Here is a 19,573-nt window from a genome sequence, read left to right as displayed (position 1 = left end):
AAGTCGCAGGGCTTACATTACAGAAAACTTCCTGAAATGTGTGTAAAATATTTGTTTGTAAAATATTTGTTTTTATTTATTTACTTATATATTTTTTTGGCCGCACCGCTTGCGGGATCTTAGTTCCCTGACCAGGGATTGAACCCGGGCAGTGAAAGCGCCGAGTCCTAACCACTGGACCACCAGGGAATTTCCAAAATATTTGTTTTTATAAATTGCTTATTTTAAAGGCAATGGGAGAACTTGATATTTTCAAGTCTGTTATGAATCATTTTGTAAAGAAAAATATTTTATCTTTTGGGTAAATGTCAGGTGAGTAAAGGCATACCTAAGTCATTGTATCCATTTACTCTTGCTGCTGTAACAAATAACCATGAATTTGGTGGCTTGAAACAAAAGCAATTGATGCTCTCACAGTCTGGAATCCAGAAGTCTGAAGTCAGTGTCAGTGGGCTGAAATCAAGGTGTAGCAGGGCCATGTTCTCTCTGGAGGCTCTAGGGGACAGTCTGTTCCTTGCCTCTTCCAGCTTCTGGTGGCTGTGGGCATCCCTTGGCTTGCAGGGATCTCATCACTCCAGTCTCTGCTTTCATGGTCACAGTGCCTTCTCCTCTTCTGTGTGTGTGTGTGTCAGATGTCCACCTGCCTTTCTCTTACACAGATACTTGTGACTATATTTAGGGACACCCAGATAATCCACGGTAGTCTCATCTCAAAGTCTTTAACTTAACCACATCTGCCAAGACCCTTTTTCCAATACGGTAACATTTTCAGTTTCCAGGGCTTAGGGCCTGATGTCTTTGGGGGCCATTATTCAGCTGCACTGTAGTCACTTACGCAATTTCTAAACTGGGGTTTTGATATAAATGGTTACATACTCTTAATAGCAAACATAATTCCTTCTTCTCTCTGGGGACATTTAAAATGTTCCACAAAAAGTCAAATTCCATGACGTCTCTATGGCACTACATAGCTAAGAAATACTATTTCTGGATCTGTGTTGACATCATTTGATGATACTAGGTCAAATATAATTTGGCATTAAAGAGTTACCGTAAGTTATGGTTGCACAGTTACTTCCTCTTAAAGGATACTCAGGGTCAAGGACAACGTCTTCTTTCATCACTAAAATTTCTCTCCAGTGAGTATAGGTTACAGATCCTCTCATAATTCATCTCAAAATATTCCAATGTTTGCCAACTTCTGTAAAAACAGGTAATGCAATAAAAAGTGAAACCTTCATAAAATTTATTACTAGCTTATTTATTAAAAAAAAAAAGAAGACAAAACCATACGTTTGGCCACGGATCCTCCAGGGTTTTTTCCCATGTGAAGCAATTTGTACCACATCATTGTCAATTAATCTTTATTTTATGAGCATTTACTGCACAGCTGTAAGCAATTCCACATCAAAGGCATTCTCCGTATTTAATAGAGGACTGATAAATGGGTCTACACATAAGAATTGCTTTGGGACTTGCTTTGTGTAGTTTTATTAAGAATGAATTTAACATTTGCATAGGACCTAACAAGGTTAGACATACAAGTGTTTAAAACACACACACACACACACACACACACACACACACAGAGGAATATATAGACATAGCCTTCTCTGGAATTAAATAATGTTTAATAAAACAAAAATTAATTGCAAAGTATAACTTTGGTTTTCAAAAATCGCCCTTAAAGAGGGGGAGGGGCATGTCAAAAGGACGCAGGAACCGACCTGGAAGAGCTACCAATGGCCAAAGCTGGACCAGTGTGAACAAAAAAAATAACGTCGTATTGAATTATAACTCAAAGTAGAGAAGAAATATGCCTGAGTCCACACTGATATAAGTAAATAATTGAATGAACACACAAATGAGGGAGAAAGGACACATCTCGCAGGATACCATATTGTGTGTGTAGATACCCTCCCCTTGAGGGGGTGGGGCTTAGCTCTGCTCCCTTGAGTGTAGGCTGCACTTCAAGACTGCCTTCCAAAGAATAGAGTATGGAAAGGGAAAACTAGTCACTTTGCAATAGAAAAACTTGGTAGACATTACCGTAACCAAATGATCAAGGTTAAAGTTAAGTCCTTTATCAAGGGCTACTTGGCTAACAGAAAGCAGAGCATGGGAATGAGAAGGGGACATCTTTATAGAACTGTGATATAACAGTTTTGTTCTGTTCCTTCTCTCCTTAGCTCTAAACCAAGTTGAAGTTCAGTCTCTTCAAAAGCTTCTTTGGAGTAGCTACACATTTAGATAAGATTAATGAATGTTACATAATGCAGTGATTCTCCACTGCAGCAGTTCCCCCCCTCCACACCCATCCCCATATTTGGCAATGTACGTGGGTGTGTGGGTGGGATTGCTACTGATACTCATTGTGTAGAGACCAGGGATGCTGCTGAATCCTACAGTGATTCCCCCAGCAAAGAATTATCTGTTATCAAATGTCAATAGTGCCAAGGTCGAGAATCCTGAACTCATATGCATACATCTAATAGACCTTGATTGGGTACCCACAATATCCCTCAAACCAGGCTACACTTTACAGATGACACAATAGGACATGGCCCATCTCCTCAGGAAGGTTACCATCATGTTGGGGAATTGGAGAACAAGTGAAACACTTTAAGTAAAGGATATGACATATATATAAAGGCCACACTGGCATACAAACCAGAACCAAAATGAATAGTCCAGATCAGTGTTCTGGGTTGTCTAGAAAGGTAAAGAGTTATCTAGAATGGCTCCACGTAAGAGATAGGATTCTCATTGGGCCTTGATTAACCCAAAGACTTTAGTGAGGAGGAAATAGGAAGATGGAAAGAACCACAATAGCTTACTTTACAAGTACCAGGGGATATTCTTGGAATAAAATAGAAAAAGTCACAAAGTCTGTTGATACACTCTTCTTTCAGATCCTAGTTACAGAACTAGAACTAGAACCCTACAGTTTTGGGTTTTTTTTCACACAAACTGGGAAGAGGTTTCAATGTGGGGGAGGGGGTGAATCAACAGAATTCGGGTGAAGACAATGGGTTGAACAGCTCCCCAGATGATTGAGATGCACACCTCCCCCATCTTGCGTTCTGAGAACCCCTGCCTTCAGAGGGTGTCACCCATCTGAGAATATATGCTGTCATAGACATGAGTAGGCTAATACTCTCTTCCTTTTGGTCGCATCATTCCTCACTGGTAACTTTACTCTTGGTTCTTCTCTTTGCCCTCTGCTCCCCATCCACACTTTTTAATATGTGATGATCCATAACTGTAGAGTGTACGTTGCTAATGGAACATCGCTACCATCCATAGTGATGATAGCAACACCTTCAAGGCTCTTTGGAAATGGATATTGCGAACTCCGTCGGTTGAAAAGAAAACAAAGATACAGTTCTCGCCAGACTTGCTGACGAGGTGACTTAAAACATTTTAAAGCAAGGTGTCTGACCAGTAGATGGCGCCCTCCTCCCTTGTGTGAATGAGTTATGAATGAATACGCTCTCCCTTTGCCCTCCCCTCTCCCAAGCACTGTTGTGGAGAAAACCCATCGGTTCCCAAGTCCTATCCATATCTTTTAAATTCATTGTCTTTTCTTCATTCGCTGTCTAATTCAGACCCTCCCCATTTGTCTCCTTTAGAATTACAGTCATATAAACCTCTGGCCTCTGGTATCCTTCTGTCCCAACCCATCCAACACACTACCATCAGAATCACTTTCCAACAACACAGATTGTCAGTGCCCTGCTGCTTAATTGTGTCCTGAGGGAGGGAGTGGGAGAGGGTTCTCTGTGAAGGCAGTGGCAAGAGCAGAAGGATCGAAGTAAGTGGAGCCCTTCTCTGGACAACAGAGTTTTTTCATTTGGCTGGAGCAGGGCCGGGGAAGGGTGATGGGGCTCTGTGGGAAAGGTAGATTCAGAGCCTCGATCCTCCCGCCAGGGAATTTTAACTTGCTCAGTTAGACCACAGAGAATCACTAAGAGGTGTTGAAGGCAGAAGGATTAGAGCTGTGCCTGAACAAGGGTCATGTGACCAGGCGTGCGGACTGACTGAAAAGGAAAAGTTCAGGAAAGAAGTCAGCTTAGCAGAGGGGAAAGGACAGAAGCATATATGTGGTAATTTGCAGTTTGCGAGATTCGGAGAAGTAGTTCCTCAACCGTAATATTCATCAGTAAAATACTTCATTATACAGAATCAATGTCAGGAAACATCTAGGAAAGCCAGGAATTTGTCCACCTACCCTGATGTCGTGTGTGCATATGCATGTGTGGCTAGCCAATACATCCCCTAGCTGCCTCTGGGAAGAGTTTTAAGTGCCAGAAGTGAAGCCACTACGCCGTGTTTTAGTGAGAAGCAGGAAAAAGAAAAACAGCTTGAGCATCCTCTGCGTATCACAGGCTTTCATGTGTTATTATTCAGCAGTACAGTGTCAGATTTAGATTTTCCACCTCGAGGAATTTGGTTTAGCTTCAATTAGTTGCTGTGAATCTTTCTGAGCCAACTCTGGGAAGCATTTATCTAGAAAATAGTTTTTTCCCTAGAATATAAGCTGGATAGAGGGTGTCATTTTTCTATCAGCCTTTGTATTATATTCACACAGTTGAAATTTCTCTCCAGCCATCTGGATGATTTTAGCCACAGCCCACCATAGTTATATTGGTTTATTACTTACAATTTTAAATACTATAAGATTGAGGCCATCAGTATCGCCATCCAAAGCCCTGTGAGGAGCTGCAGGATCTTAGAGCACGAGTATTTTTTCTGAGGAAAGATGATGCTTGCAGGTTATTCTGCAGAGAGGCAACTGATGCATTTTTCATCCAGCAACTTTTCAGAAAAACAAGCTTAAAAACACCAGACAAATGAAAAACAGACTTCAGCAGTTACATGCAGCTTCCTGAGTAACTGAAGAATGTGCCTCTTGTGGTTAAAATGAGGGATCTGTTTAATATGGATGAAATACCAACACTCCAGGCATTTTCACTGACATTTCACTGTGACTTTTTGAACTTGGGAATGCTGACAGGAAAACCTATTCTTGCTGCTCTGCGAAGCCTGCAGTCAGACTGCAGAGCAGGGCCAGGAGAGGTAAAAGGCTATGCCTGGTTCATGTTCCCCCTGGTTTGTGTGTCTTTCTGTTTGGATTTCATTTTCATTCACATTGTTGGACTTTCCAGTTTCTGGATTCCTGCTCTGAAACCAGTTAGGAAACCAGGCAAGGGTTTGCTCTCCTGCTCCCAAATCCCATCGCCTCTCCAGCGCTGGACTTGCTTACTGGACCAAAGTGAAAACGCTCTCGGTGGGCATTTGTAAAAACCTTCTCTAAAGGTCAAGGGGCACTTCTGTACCTTGGACCCAGAAACTACCCAGAGTGGCTGGACAGAGCACTGTGGCACCCGGGGTACATTTGAGAACAGATTCAAAGGGTAAAGGAGCCGAAGGGAGCCCCCTTTTCCGATCCTCCCCATCGCCGGCCGGCCTCGGCTCTCCGGGGCAGCCCTGCCGTCTGGCAGCAGCCGGGGAGAGACATGCTGTTTTGTTTAAATCCTCCACATTCTTTGCCATTTCCCCATTGGCCGGATGGGGCTACCCTCCCCGCCGAGGCGGCTGCTGATGTCAGCTTCGCTCGCGCTCGCTCCTCCCGCACCCACCTCCCCGGCCCGAGGCACACTGCAGCTCGGCGCCGACTCTCCGGCCCCGGCGAGGTGGCTGCAAACTCTCGGGCACGCACGGCGCTCGGGGATCCGGACTCGGGGGAGGGGACGCGCACGGAAGGCGCCAGCTTCCTCCCGCCCGCCCCTCGCAGCCGCGAGCCGAGGTCGGAGGAACCCGGAGCCCCAGCCCGGCAGAGCTGAGCGGCGGCGGCGGCTTCCCTTTTCTCCCCCAGCGAGCCCTGAAGCGCCTCGGGGACCGGCCCTAAAAAGAGCAGGAAATCTTGTTTACCGCCCAAGGAGCACAGCCGATCGAGCCTTTGTCTGGAAAGTCAGCATCTCTGGCTCCGTCAGCAATGTGTGCCTGGTGACATTAGCCTTGGGCAGACCGGCCGGAAAAGGGGGGTCGCCAGGTTCAGATCTGGTTTCAGAGGCGGATCGAGCGGGTGACTTTTGTGCATTCGTTTTAATTTTTGTAAATCTCTCTTATTTTTCCTCCCTCGCCCGCTGCCGGGCATGTCCTGATCTGGCGCCCGCTACTACTGCCCCGGGCTGCCGATCAGAGCGGTTTCCAGTGGGTCTCCCTCCCTCCCTGGCTGACTTTGCAACACCGCGTTCCAGGCGGATCGACCTCGGCGAGGAAGGAGGCGGGGGAGCCGCGAACACCAGGACCCAAGCCTTGACATGCTCTCGGGCGGAGAGGAGGAAGCCAGGACCTGAGCGCACCGCCGGGGCTAATTCGCCGCCCGGGTCCGAGCACGGGGCTCTGGGCGCTTTGCCCTGAGCCTGGGCGGCAGCCTTGTTGGTCTGGGGGAGCCCCCCTCTTCCCGCCCCGGGGGTCCGCGGCCGGCAGGACCATGCTGCTGAAGGAGTACCGGATCTGCATGCCGCTCACCGTAGCCGAGGTAAGCGCCGCGCCGGGCCCGGCCTCGCCCACTCCCCGTCCCCGGCTCCGGGTCGCCGCGCCTCCCGGCCGGCGGGTCCACTGCGGGCGGCGGGGAAACCCTGGTGGAAAACTGCCTTCCAAACCGGGAGGCTGGAGGGGGAGGAGGAAGTGGAATTACTGCTTCCACTTGTCACCCCAGCAAGGAGGGCGGCGTTGGGTGGGGCGGTGGACTGCAGGTGGGTTTTGGGGGGGGGGCTACCAGAATCCGGATTGCTGGGGATCAGAATGCGCCAAAGGGATTTGGTTGCCCCCTCCTTCCAATTAAGAAAATGAATAAAGCAAACCCAAGAGCCCCAAGCATGCCCTGGTAGCTGGGGGGGCAATCCGACCTGGCGTGGGCCCAGGTTCCCCTCCCGCCCTTCGCTGGAAGGTTGGGGTAAGGGAGAAGCCCTTCGCCCTCGGGATTTGGAGGGCCCGGGCCCCGCCTCGGGGCACCTCGGAACCGTCGGGGGGTCCGTTTGGGCTCGGACCCCTTGCCGTCGCCGCCAAACTGGGCGCCTCTCCCGCCACGCCCGCGCTTCGAGGCCCCCGGACCTGGCTTCGACCTTTCTCTAACCGCCTGGGTCGGAAACTTTCTGCTTGTCTTGTTTCTTGGGCCGCGGGGAGAGCTCTCTGCGGGCGAGCGGGGAACGGCGGGGGCTGCGGAGCGGCCACAGGGGGGCGCTCCAGCACGTGGGTGCGGGCCCGGTCCGGGTTCCCGGGTCCCGCAGCTTCAGGGCGAGGGGAGGGTGCTTGTCCTGGGCTCGTCCTCCGCGCGCTGCTCAGGTCCCTTTCTCCCGAACCTCTCCCTCCCCACCCCCTTCCCCCACCCCAAGCCTCAAGCTCGATCTTTCAGGAAACGATGACTCAGTGAGGATTATTCAGGCCCCGGCTTTCCTTTATTCCCGCTCTGCCTCCTTATCTTTGGTGATTTCACAATTGCTTAGCGCTTGTCCAGGGACATCGTGGGAGCTTGAAGCCAATCAAGGCAATTTGAAACTTACCAGTTTGGTTTGGTGTGGCAACACACATGACACCGGCGACCCAAACCGTGTTTATGTTTAAATACAGTGCACTTAATCTGTCAGACATGTTACTGAGCCACTACTTGGGGAAGGGGCGAGGTGCTTTGGGAGAGAAAAAGGTGGGGACTTGTCTACATTTGTTGTCTGGAGCAAGTGTTAAGGAAGAGCCAAGTACAATCCAAGGCAAGATCAAAGTATAGCTCCGAGTTTACAAAATGTATTCTAGGGACGCTGGCTGCCAAAGAGATCAGCCCCCACCCCAATGATCAACCGAGCGGTGCAGTTCGTTGGCTTTGGAGGAGATAACATTTGAGCAAGTTCTTGATGGAGGGATGCCATGTGGGTAGGCAGACCGTGTAAATCACGTGGAAAAGCAGCACACAATGCTATGTGGACGATGGGAGAGGCAAATGAATGAAACTGGTTAACCGGAGTTTTTCTAGAAAAGGTTATCGAGATCTCACCCCTGAGCAGATGAGCTGCAGTAGTTCAGCTTGGAGGTGTGTCTGCTTCCACTCCATCTCCTCCTAATGCCTTTATTTATTGAGAGGAGTTTGGGATCTAGGGGCAATGCTGGTACTGCATGAAATGCCCCCCATTGCAGGTGATAGTCAAGAAAGTAACCAGCTCTAGAATCTTCTGTACTACCTACAAAATCTCTTTATTCTGTTTTTTTCCCTTCTCAGGCTTTCTTGAACCCTCAGACACTGCTCTTTCTCCACATTTATTTTTGTACTGAAATAACTACAACTTTGGGGAGAAGTAATCATATTTGAGTGGTATCAGTGGAGACCCTTCCTTTCTTGATTGGCAAATGAAATGAGACTCGGCCTGTAATATAATGTATAATTATAACTTAATTAATGTGTAATTCATTTGGACCAAAGCATGATTCAGTGTCTGTAAGGTCATATTCCGAAGTAGTTTTCTTCTTTGTTAGTGCAGCAGAGGGGCAGTTTAGATTGAGCAGGGTTTCAAAGCGGAAGGATTCAGATTAACCAAGTCAGATGATGGATGAGGAAGCGAGGCCCAGCTTGCCAGAGGTTAGACCCCTAGGGTCTGACTGGTAGTGAACCCCACAATCCACCATCCACCTTAGCACTGTGTCCTCCCAACCTTAACTCTGAAAACTGGGAAGGCATTATCTTCAAAGAAGACAACTACCATCCACTTTAGCAGACTTTTAGAAACCTCACTTTTGCTACAACTCTTGATTTGCTTTGGGCCTGATTCAGCCTACATGAAACTTCTAGGATTTGTCCCTGTTCTGACAACCACAGTTAATTAGTAGCAATGTCCATACTTTTAAAAACGAGACAAATGCCCTTGTTTTGGAGAGTCATCAAAAGGACCAACACTGTATGTCCATTCTTTTTCCCTGGTCTTATCTAGTTTAACTCTTCTTGGAGGGGAGTGTAAGGGAGACTGGTGTGTTATCCACATTTTGCAGATGAGTGAACAGAGATTCAGAAAGGTTAAGTAATGTGCGCCAGGCCACACAACTAGTTAATAGCCAAGCCAGAACCATGGTAAAACCATTAGTATTTGTTTCTCCGTACTCTGCTTGCCCGTTACTCATGTTTAATCTAGAAAAAAAAAAAATTCTTGAAAACAGAAAAAGTCAGCACTATCAACTAAATGAAAAATCAAAGACCTTTTGAATTGGTATAGAGTGTGCTAGTTTCTACTATTTCTCTCGCCTTATTTTAACTCATAAAATATTCCTTAGTTCCAGGAAAGAAGAACAGCTCTGGGAGATAAAGCAAGTAAAGCTGAACTACAGTCTAGATCAGTGTTGGTGTTTTGTTTTTCAGACATTCATATCAGAGTAAAGAATTATAAGTAACATCCCATGGATTTATATTTTTATTATTATTATTTTTTGCGGTACGCGGGCCTCTCACTGCTGTGGCCTTTCCCGTTGCGGAGCACAGGCTCCAGATGCACAGGCTCAGCGGCCACGGCTCACGGGCCCAGCCGCTCCACAGCATGTGGGATCCTCCCGGACCGGGGCACGAACCCATGTCCCCTGCATCGGCAGGCGGACTCTCAACCACTGTGCCACCAGGGAAGCCCCCATGGATTTATTTTAATTTAAAAAAACCCCACTTCATTGGAATAGTCTCCTCATTTATTTTCAATGTTGTTGTCTCTGAACTAAATATAAGCCCATTGGAAAGTTCCAAACAACAAAGGTCCCTGGGGGCCAATAGTTGCCTATGAAGAGACAGTTGTCATTGTCTTCATTTGAAACATTTGGTGATATAGATTCTAGAATTTTAGACTTGGAAGGACCGTTAGAGATGGTCTAGAGCTGAAGCATTTCATTTTGTGGAGGAGAAGACTGGAGCTATAGAAGGTGCAGTTAGTTGCCCATCTCATAGCCAAGGGCAAGGTCTAGGCCGGAACCGGAGCAAAGCTCTTTTGCTGGGATTCCTTGTTGGAAGGAAATATCCCTAAGCCGAATGTGCAAAGCAGGAGACTAAATCAGTCTCTAGTTGGAAGGTGGGTTGGAGACTCTGACCTTGTCTTCTTAGGGGAATTTTAGGGGTTGTCAGCTGCCCCTAAAGGTGGCCAGGGGCCTCTCTTTGAAGCTGCTTTTGTATAACAAGTCCACTGGTTTTCCTTAGATTGTATTTTTTTGGGGGGGTAGCTTTTGGATGTGTGGCTCAATGCAGATTATGGTGGAGTTCAAGGCCCTTCCCTCCTAAGCCACTCCTTGGTGCTGCCACTGGTCCCAGCATCCTGGTCCCAAACTGCATCTTCAGGGCTCCGTGGAGCACAGTCTGATCACTCCTCCCTGGCAGGTCCTTATCGGTAAGATAAGCATCTTCCAAGAGCTGAGCACAGCCCAGTATGATCTAAGGTGGGAATCTTTTCAACTTCATTGCTTGCTTTGGTGTTTAATACTTCCTTTTCTGACTGCATCAACATTAATGTCAGGGATTTACTTGTGATCTTCAGGGATTTTTTTTTTTGCGGTATGCGGGCCTCTCACTGTTGTGGCCTCTTCTGTTGTGGGGCACAGGCTCCGGACACGCAGGCTCAGCGGCCATGGCTCACGGGCCCAGCCGCTCTGCGGCACGTGGGGTCTTCCCGGACCGGGGCACGAACCCGTGTCCCCTGCATCGGCAAGTGGACTCTCAACCGCTGTGCCACCAGGGAAGCCCGATCTTCAGGGATTTGACGCACGATGGAAAACAGAAACACTCCCCTCCAAGAAAAGAAGAAAGAGGGAAAAGAAAAAAAAAAACCCAACTTTTTAACAGAATATTATTTTATTCTTTGTCCTGGCAGGGAGCCAGCGCACTTTATCCAGGCTCCCCTGAGTCCCCAGAGAATTTTCTTGCGCACATTTCTGAGAACAGATTTGGGATAGGGGTGATGCCGTCTCTGGAATGACATAAATGAAGATGCCAAAATGCCCAACAGTGTTCCTTTTTGCTCCGTTTTAAAGCATTTTCATGAAATGCATCTGCAAACCTATTGGGACAGAAATTCTTTAAGGAAAGAGGGTTTTTTTCATATATAAATTTATTTATTTATTTTTTGGCTGCGTTGGGTCTTTGCTGCTGTGCGCAGGCTTTCTCTAGTTGCGGCGAGCGGGGCCTACTCTTCGTTGCGGTGCGCGGGCTTTTCATTGCGGTGGCTTCTCTTGTTGCAGAGCATGGGCTCTAGGTGCGTGGGCTTCAGTAGTTGTGACGTGTGGGCTCAGTAGTTGTGGCTCACGGGCTCTAGAGCGCAGCAGGCTCAGTAGTTGTGACGCACAGGCTAGTTGCTCTGAGGCATGTGGGATATTCCCGGACCAGGACTCCAACCTGTGTGTCCCCTGCATTGGCAGGCGGATTCTTAACCACTGTGCCACCAGGGAAGGCCAGGAAAGAGGTTTTAAATTTGATATTTTCATCAACACTTTGCTTTCTGTACAAAGTGATATCCTTGAATGTAAAGGAGAAAAGACTCCTTGGATTAATCTCATAGACCTTCTCCAGGGTTCCTCATAAACATAATTTTGGAATTTTTTTTTTTTTAAGAATGAGCACTATTTGACTTTTGTTTTTCCTAATTGTTAGCTTAGTTGGGAGGGACGAAGGCTGGGGTTGTGAGTGATCTCTGGGTGATCCCGTTAGCTTCTCTGGCCTGTTTCACAGTCATCAGGGAACAGTGTTGCTCATTGCTGCCCAGCTGTCTCCCAAAGCTCCCTTCTTGGTCGTGAGGGGCACCCGGGAAGTGGGGGGTGGGTTAATGGATCAGTGCAAACCTTTCACCACTAATAGAACAGACAACGAGGAGCAGATGCTGTCTTCCTGGCTGGTCAGTGAAAGTGACTTTGTGGAGAAAGGACACTGCATTTTCCCTGTGATTTGGGTGTGAATGCCTGTCACATGAAACAGATTCTAGGCCTTGGGAGAAAAAAAAAACAAAAACACTATTGTTAACAAAACCCTAGTTAAAAGTGGGTAGTAATTAACTTTTGCTTTTCATTACAAAGGCAGGGGGTGAATTCCCAAGGCCCTTAAAAATCAACTTCAAAACACTGTATCTGATTGACTATAACTGATATTCAGGGAAAGTGAGGCATCTTCCTTTCAGAAAGGCTCTCATTTTGGTGAATGGAGAATACTATTTTTTATAGGTAGTTTTTTTTTTAAAAAATAATCTATTTTCAACACTTAACCTCTTTAAGATCTCTTCCTTGCCCCAGTGTCAATCAGGGAAGTGTGCGTGTGTGTGTGTGTGTGTGTGTGTGTGTGTGTGTGTGTGTGTGTGTGTGTGTGTAGGGCAGAGGGTTCACAAAGATGTTTTGTTTTGTTTTTTTAAATATAAAAGTGTGTGCACAGTGACAGGCAGTAAGTGTGTTTTTCAGGGGCAGCGATTACTGGAAAAGTACGTCGAGGTTCACTGCTTTGGCCGCCTGAGTGAGGGCGCAGGTGCCCTGGCTGGCCTCTGTGGATTCTGGCCTGCTTTCTGTCGCCTGGAGATCTGTATGGTCAAGTAACTCTGAAAACTTTTTTGAAAACTAGCAAACGTGTCTGCCTCTGTTCAGAGAAGAAGACAAATACAGAAACCAGCTGATTTGTAGCAAGAAGTCAGGAAGGTTTTACAAATCTTTAGCAAATCGCTGGGAGACAAAATTTAGCAAATCGCTGGGAGACGGAAAAAAGAATTTCAGATTGCAGACTGCCAGCTGCCTGCCCTCTGTGTCTCATGCTTGAAATCAGGAATTTTGTTCTATTCCCAAGTAGAGATTTTTTGTAGGCTACGTGGCAGATGAAGTTGAAGTGTGTTATAACTATTAAAACTGGAAAACAAATTGTATCTGGAAAATGTAAAGTTTGAAAAAAGTATCTTATGAAAACTTAGAAGCAATTCATACAAACAGGATCTCGGGGTGCACACCTCCAGGGGGCGCCATTTACATGGAACCCAAACGGAACCGTGCAACGTGATAGCCCTGCAGCTGACCAACTGCCTTTGTCAGTCCTCTCAAGCTCCCCAGCCCCTGGTGCTGTCATGTGTTAAAACTTGAGAGTTAATAGCAGTCTTGCAGGTTTATAAGTGGATATGTTAACTCCTCAGCGACATCTTTCCTGACCACTCCATATAAAATAGTTTTCCCCTATTATTCTCTATCTTTGCACTTATTTCCTTCATAGCATTTATCTTTTTAAAAAATTTTTATTGGAGTATAGTTGATTTCCAATGGTGTGTTAGTTTCTGCTGTACAGCAAAGTGAATCAGTTATACATATACATATATACTCTCTTTTTAAGATTCTATCCCCATATAGGTCATTACAGAGTACTGAGTAGAGTTCCCTGTGCTATACAGTAGGTTCTTATTAGCTATCTATTTTATACACAGTAGTGTGTATATGTCAATCCCAGTCTCCCAATTTATCCCTCCCCTCCTTTTGCATTTATCTTAATCTGTACTTATTTACTTGTTTGTCATCCATCTCCATCACTATCTTTTCAACGTGTAATCCACATAAGAAAACACTAACAAGATCTTTTAACTTATTTTTTCTTTCATACGAAGTCTTTGAAATCCAGTGTGTATTTTCCATTTGCAGCACATTTCTTTTTTTTTAATTAAATTTTTTTTTATATTGGAGCATAGTTGATTAACAATGTTGTGTTAGTTTCAGGTATATAGCAAAGTGATTCAGTTATACATATACATGTATCTTTTCTTTTTCAAATTGTTTTCTTTTAGGTTATTACAGAATATGGAGCAGAGTTCCCTGTGCTAGCACATTTCAATTCCCATTGGCCACTTTGCAGGGTTCAAGGGTCACATGTGGCTGGTGGCTGCCATATTGGATAGGGCAGCTCTAGTGCTTAAACCTTGGGTCTGGTACACAGTAAATGCTTGCTGAATGAATGGATGAGAAGAAGCTGAGAAAAATAGGAACCTTTTAGGAAAGCTGTCCCTAGATGTTTTCCTTCACACTGTTTAAGTTTTTCACTTAAGCTTTATACCTCTTGAAATTTTGCAAACTAGAGATTCTTTTTTATTAAAAACCTCCTCATTTTAAAATTCCACAGCAGTACCTCTGAGAAGTTTGAGGCCATTCACTCCTGGGAGTTAATGTAATCAGTCTGCCTTCCTCCAGATTCCTGGAGGAGTATATTCAATATCTATTGTTATATAACAAATTTTCACAAACTTAGCAGCTCCATGTTCTTCTGGAGCTTGGAGTACTCTTCCAAGTTCACGTGGTTGTTGGCAGAATTCAATTCCTTGTGGCTGTAGGACTAAGTCTCCCCTTTCTTGCTGGCCATCAGCTTGGGGCCAGCTCTTAGAGGCCACCTGCTATTTCCTGCCATGTGGCCCTCGCCACAATGTGGCCGTTTGCCCCTTGGCCAACAGGAAAGCATTTGCTCCAACTTTGAACCTCTGACTTGTCTCTGACCTCTACTCTTTTTCAAAAAGAATGGTCTGATTAGGCCCACCCCCATTCAAGGTGAAGGAATTGTACATATACAGGGTGTGCACACTGGGAACCTCAGGGATCATTCTGCCTACCGTAGGGAGATGAGCTGAATTGAAAGTTTCTGTTGGAGGAAAGAAGTAGTTATTTCTCGTATCTAGGAAACTTAGGGATCTGGAAGGTTCAGGCTGGCCCTGGGGCAGCATGAAAGTGTTTATCACAAATACTTACTGAACTCTTACTCTGTGCCAGGTGCTAGGCCAGGTGCTAGACCTGGTGCCAGGGATGGAGCAGCAAACAAGGCAGACATGATCCCTACCCTCTTAGAGCTTACAGTCCAGAGAACATTGGAGAAGTTTCCTTGCCATCTTAAGATAGATTATGGTGATGGTTGCACAACTCTGTGTAAATATATTAAAAACCATTGAGTTGGTATGTAAAATACATCTCAATAAAGCTGTGTTTTTTTTTGTTTTAAAGAGGTATCTATGGATTTTTCCAGCAGAATAGACATCTATGTTCAGAGAGAGAGCCATTGACAGAAAGCACGGAAATTGAATTATGAGTACGAACGCTGAAAAGTTATGGTCCCTGTTCTCAAGAAGATGACTCTGATTGTCCTGAATTTAGACAGCTTTCCAAAGGAGGTTGTTCTCTTCTGCAGCAGTGTGGGAAAAGAAAAAATCTGCCAGATTTGGACTAGAATGACCACAACTTAGGTCAGAATTTGATACTTAGCAGAAAAAACATAATCACAACTCGAACAGCTACAGGGCTTTAGGGTACCAGGCGGTGGGGGGGGGACGGACATTCATTGACAGATTTCACAATCTTCAGGAACAGCCCCCCTCCCCACCCCTAATCGGGGACAGAGGCTGGCACCAGCCATCATTAATGGAAGGAACAGTAAGTACCTGGTGACCTTTCTGGCTGTGGTTCCCGGTGCAGTCCTCTGCTTTCTCTGCACATTGAGTGGGAAATGATGTGTTGGCAGAATGAATCCTGGAATATGTGTTCTGGAGGAGATGATTCTACATGGGAGTTGAGTCCTCTGCTTTATTCATCTCTGGCAGATGTCCTTGAGACTTTCCATCACAGGCTTCATTATAAAATAGACTAAATGACTATTTAAACTGTGTGTCAATAGTCTCTGTCTAGGATGGCAAAATCACGCCGCATTAGGCTGGGCAAGTCTCCCAGGATGACACAGAGTTAGAAGGAACCCCCCCCCCTCTGTGCCCAGGACACACTGTCTTGGCCACTAGCTTTACCCGTGACAGAGAAAGGAGTATAGGGTCACTGGCCACTTCCTGGCTTATGGCCTGAGCAACATTATACAATGCTGTTTGTTGATTTAGAAACACGAAAGCCAGTGCTCACCAAGATTTTGACATCAAGTATAAAGTGAGTCATTCTTTCATTTCCCAGCACTCTGACAAAGGGGCCAGCTCTTAAAACTCCTTTTTAGACTTTAGTGGAAGTCGACTTATCCACCTAAACAAGTAGCTAATGTAAGTTCTTGATCAGATTTATCCAGTGGTTATTCACTTTTTTTTAATCTTTCTTTTTTTTTTTGCTTCTTTTAAGTTTGGGTGAAGCACGGCCTTTTAGAATTCCTGTTGTTCCCAAGCAAAGAAAAAACATCATCATCCTTTAATTTCTTTAGAATTAATCTGACAATCTTTAGGGTGTTGTTTCTTTCCCAGGATGAATCACCTAGAGAAGTGAGATTGGCCAAACAAATGTAATTTGATGACAACCTGTAATAATGTTGCTTAAGCACCTAATCTAAGCAACTAATCTCCAAAGACTGCACCCTGTCCCATGTCAACTACACACACACACCATTTAGGTCTGATTATATTTGCCGTATTAAGGTCAGATCCAGATGTTTCTGAGCATTAGTTTGTGTATTTTTATACCCCAATTAACTGATCTGTGTATTTATTCAGAAGAAAATTTATCAGCTGGGGTTAGAGAAGTCACCATGAACTTGGATGCTAATATAATTAAATGATTGAAGCCTTCAAATGCATTAGGTCTTATTTGCTGGATTAGGAGTTCCCCCAAAACTCTCCAATATTTTCTAGTTTTAACCGTCATGGTGGGATTTATTTATTTATTTATTTATTTATTTATTCTTAAAACGACCAAGTTTCACTTATCTCTTGGCTCTCTGGCAAGAGTGTTTCCAACTGGCATAGACCGTTTATAGAAATGGTGTAGGACCTTTTAATAATTACTGTGCCCACGCTTCCTGAAAGGTATCATGGAGGACTGAATAGTCCCTAGGAAGTGCAGGGTTACACTGTTCATTATGCTTACCTGAGCCATCTCTGTCTTCGTGTCTTACACAGATTGTGAAAGTTGCTTGCCCTGATTCTCTCTTTTTTAAACAATAAATTTATTTATTTATTTATTATTTATTTTTGGCTGCTTTGGGTCTTTTTTGCTGTGCGCAGGCTTTCTCTAGTTGCAGCGAGCAGGGGCTGCGGTGCACGGGCTTCTCACTGCGGTGGCTTCTCTTGCTGCAGAGCACCGGCTCTAGGTGCGCGGGCTTCAGTAATTGTGGCACACGGGCTCAGTAGTTGTGGCTCACGGGCTCTAGAGCACAGGCTCAGTAGTTGTGGCGCACGGGCTTAGTTGTTTCGCGGCATGTGGGATCTTCCCAGATCAGGGCTCGAACCCATGTCCCCTGCATTGGCAGGTGGATTCTTAACCACTGCGCCACCAGGGAAGTCCTCACTTTGCTTTTCTGTACATAATAAAATAGCACTATGTGCCTCGGCGACGCATCCTGTGAAACCTGCTTGGAAAGTAAGAGTTTTAAAAATTCAGTTTCTGTTTTGTATGCTTGGATTGCAAGCAGTCACATTCCGCATGCAAAGGAGGCAAAGAGAAATTACATTTGTCCAGCGCTTTCTTGTTTATTTAATCCTTGTAATGGTCCTGTGAGTTGGATATTAGCATCCCATTTTACAGATGTGGATCACAGGTGCTTGCATGGCTATTCAATGGTAGACCTGGATTCATGCCCATGCTGGTCAGACTTCCGAGCCCAGGCCCTTTGCTTTCCCAGTTCTGCCTTCCCTAGAATCCCAAAGCTGGAAGGAGCATTAGAGATTATTTAGTTCTATCCCAATACACACACACACACACACACCCCTTAAAGATTAAATAACTTGTTCAGGATTATCAAAGGAAATAGTTGGGGGGAGGTAGTTCTTCTGTTCCAGTTAAGCTAAGAGAGTGGTCCATAAGCTTTATCTCCTACTGAACAATCAATTTTATTCAAGTATTAAACCAAGTGACGTTCCTCAGTTTAACTTTGATAAATGAATCATACTCCTCTTTGAAAAGAAGTTTTGTAGTTCATGCTCTAAAAAGAGAACCACCCCTACACTTTGAGAAATTATTCCTTTTAATGGCAGTGACAGCCTTTGGCTTTCATAGACATCTTTAGCCGAGATGTTCACTGATAAGCACCTGTAGGTTTCTGAAAATTAGTATCTGGAAATAACAATGGGAACAGACAAGTGACACCATGTTTCTGGCACATTTCGTTGAAAACTTAAACCTCTTTCACATGGAGGTAAGCAAACTGGAGGGTATGAAAAACGATCAAAATGTATTAGTCAGCACTGTGTACTTTCCCTTCCTGCTGAGAAGGCGGCTCCTTGGAAACTTGTGTCTCACCTTTACTAGCATTGCCTCACAGGCAGTTTACAAACCACATGCACAAATTCATATTGCTCCTGTAGAGTCACACCTCATGTGGGCTAAAATAAAATTTTTAACTTGATAAGATTATTATTCTGAAAATGGAGCTATAAAAGGCTTTTTTAAAATGAAAACTTGTCCTCCAAAGACATTTACCGTTATCAGGAATGTTCAAAACAATGAAAAAAATCCAAACAAACCTGTCTTAAATTTTACGGCAGAGATTCAGAGATGTTTTGCTCTGTGTCAACACTATGGAAATAAATATGTAATGCCCTAAAATGAACTATTTGAAGGGGACCACACTTAATTGGATGTGTACATTCAGGTCAGTTTTTTAAAATAATTTTTAAAAAATTATGGTAAAACATATTACATAAAATTGCCATCTTAACTTTTTGGTTTTCTTCCCACACTGCGCGGCATGCGGGATCTTAGTTCCCTGACCAGGGATCGAACCCTCGCCCCCTGCAGGGGAAGTGTAGAGTCTGGACCGCCAGGGAAGTCCCCGTAACTATTTTTCTTAAACTTCTTATTTTTAATTTTTATTTTATTTAATTAATTTATTTATTTAGTTTTGGCTGTGTTGAGTCTTCGTTGCTGCACGTGGGCTTTCTCTAGTTGCTACTTTTTGTGCGGTGCACGGGCTTCTTATTGCGGTGGCTTCTCTTGTTGTGGAGCACAGGCTCTGGGTGCACGGTCTTCAGTAGTTGTGGCACGAGGGCTCAGTAGTTGTGGCACACGGGCTTAGTTGCCCCGCGGCATGTGGGAACTTCCCAGACCAGGGATCGAATCCGTGTTCCCTGAATTGGCAGGTGGATTCTTAACTACTGAGCCACCAAGGAAGTTCTTAACTATTTTTTAAGTGTAGAATTCGGTGGCATGAAGGGCATTCACATTTTTGGCCAGCCATCACCACCATCCATCTTCAGAACTCTTTTCATCTTGTAAAACTGAAATTCTGTACCCATAAACAATAACTCCCTATCCACCTCCCTGCAGCCCATGGCAACCACCATTCTACATTCTATGAGTTTACTGTTCTAGGTGTCTGGTCAGCATTTTTTTCTTTCCTTTAAAGCATTGGTTATATTACTTTATCATTAAACTCATACATCATTTCCTGAAGCAAACTTAATAAAACTTGAATTAACAGAAGGTAACTAGAAATATTTTCTGAATTCTGCCTTCTTTCAAAGGAGGAAAATGACAAGATGGACCTGTATCCATATTTTGGGTGGCATTAATGACTCAATTTAGTGACCTATACCTTTGTAGCAACAGCTGGAGTGCCTGACAGTTTTAATTCAGGAGTTCTACTATA

General features: G+C 45.0%; 1 protein-coding gene across 3 annotated transcripts in view; it reads left to right on the top strand.

Moving 5' to 3' along the window:
* Positions 1-5,551: 5,551 nt before the first annotated feature.
* PITPNC1 (phosphatidylinositol transfer protein cytoplasmic 1) overlaps positions 5,552-19,573 on the top strand; it is a 254,541-nt gene continuing 240,519 nt past the window's right edge. The window contains exons 1-2 of one of the 3 annotated variants that reach the window (XR_009537500.1): positions 5,552-6,547; positions 9,322-9,419. Coding sequence is in view for 1 of the 3 variants with exons in the window: in XM_060133719.1 (XP_059989702.1) it covers positions 6,500-6,547 (48 nt within the window). In the remaining 2 variants the exon portion in view is untranslated. Of the gene's footprint in view, positions 6,548-9,321; positions 9,420-19,573 lie in introns of those variants that run through there. The other 2 variants (XM_060133719.1, XM_060133718.1) reach the window with 2 other exon arrangements.

Source organism: Lagenorhynchus albirostris, chromosome 20 (genome assembly GCF_949774975.1).
Source record: "Lagenorhynchus albirostris chromosome 20, mLagAlb1.1, whole genome shotgun sequence".
NCBI classification, from domain to species: Eukaryota; Metazoa; Chordata; class Mammalia; order Artiodactyla; family Delphinidae; genus Lagenorhynchus; species Lagenorhynchus albirostris.
Note: the sequence above shows the minus strand (reverse complement) of the source record. Positions and strands in the feature narration are given on the sequence as shown.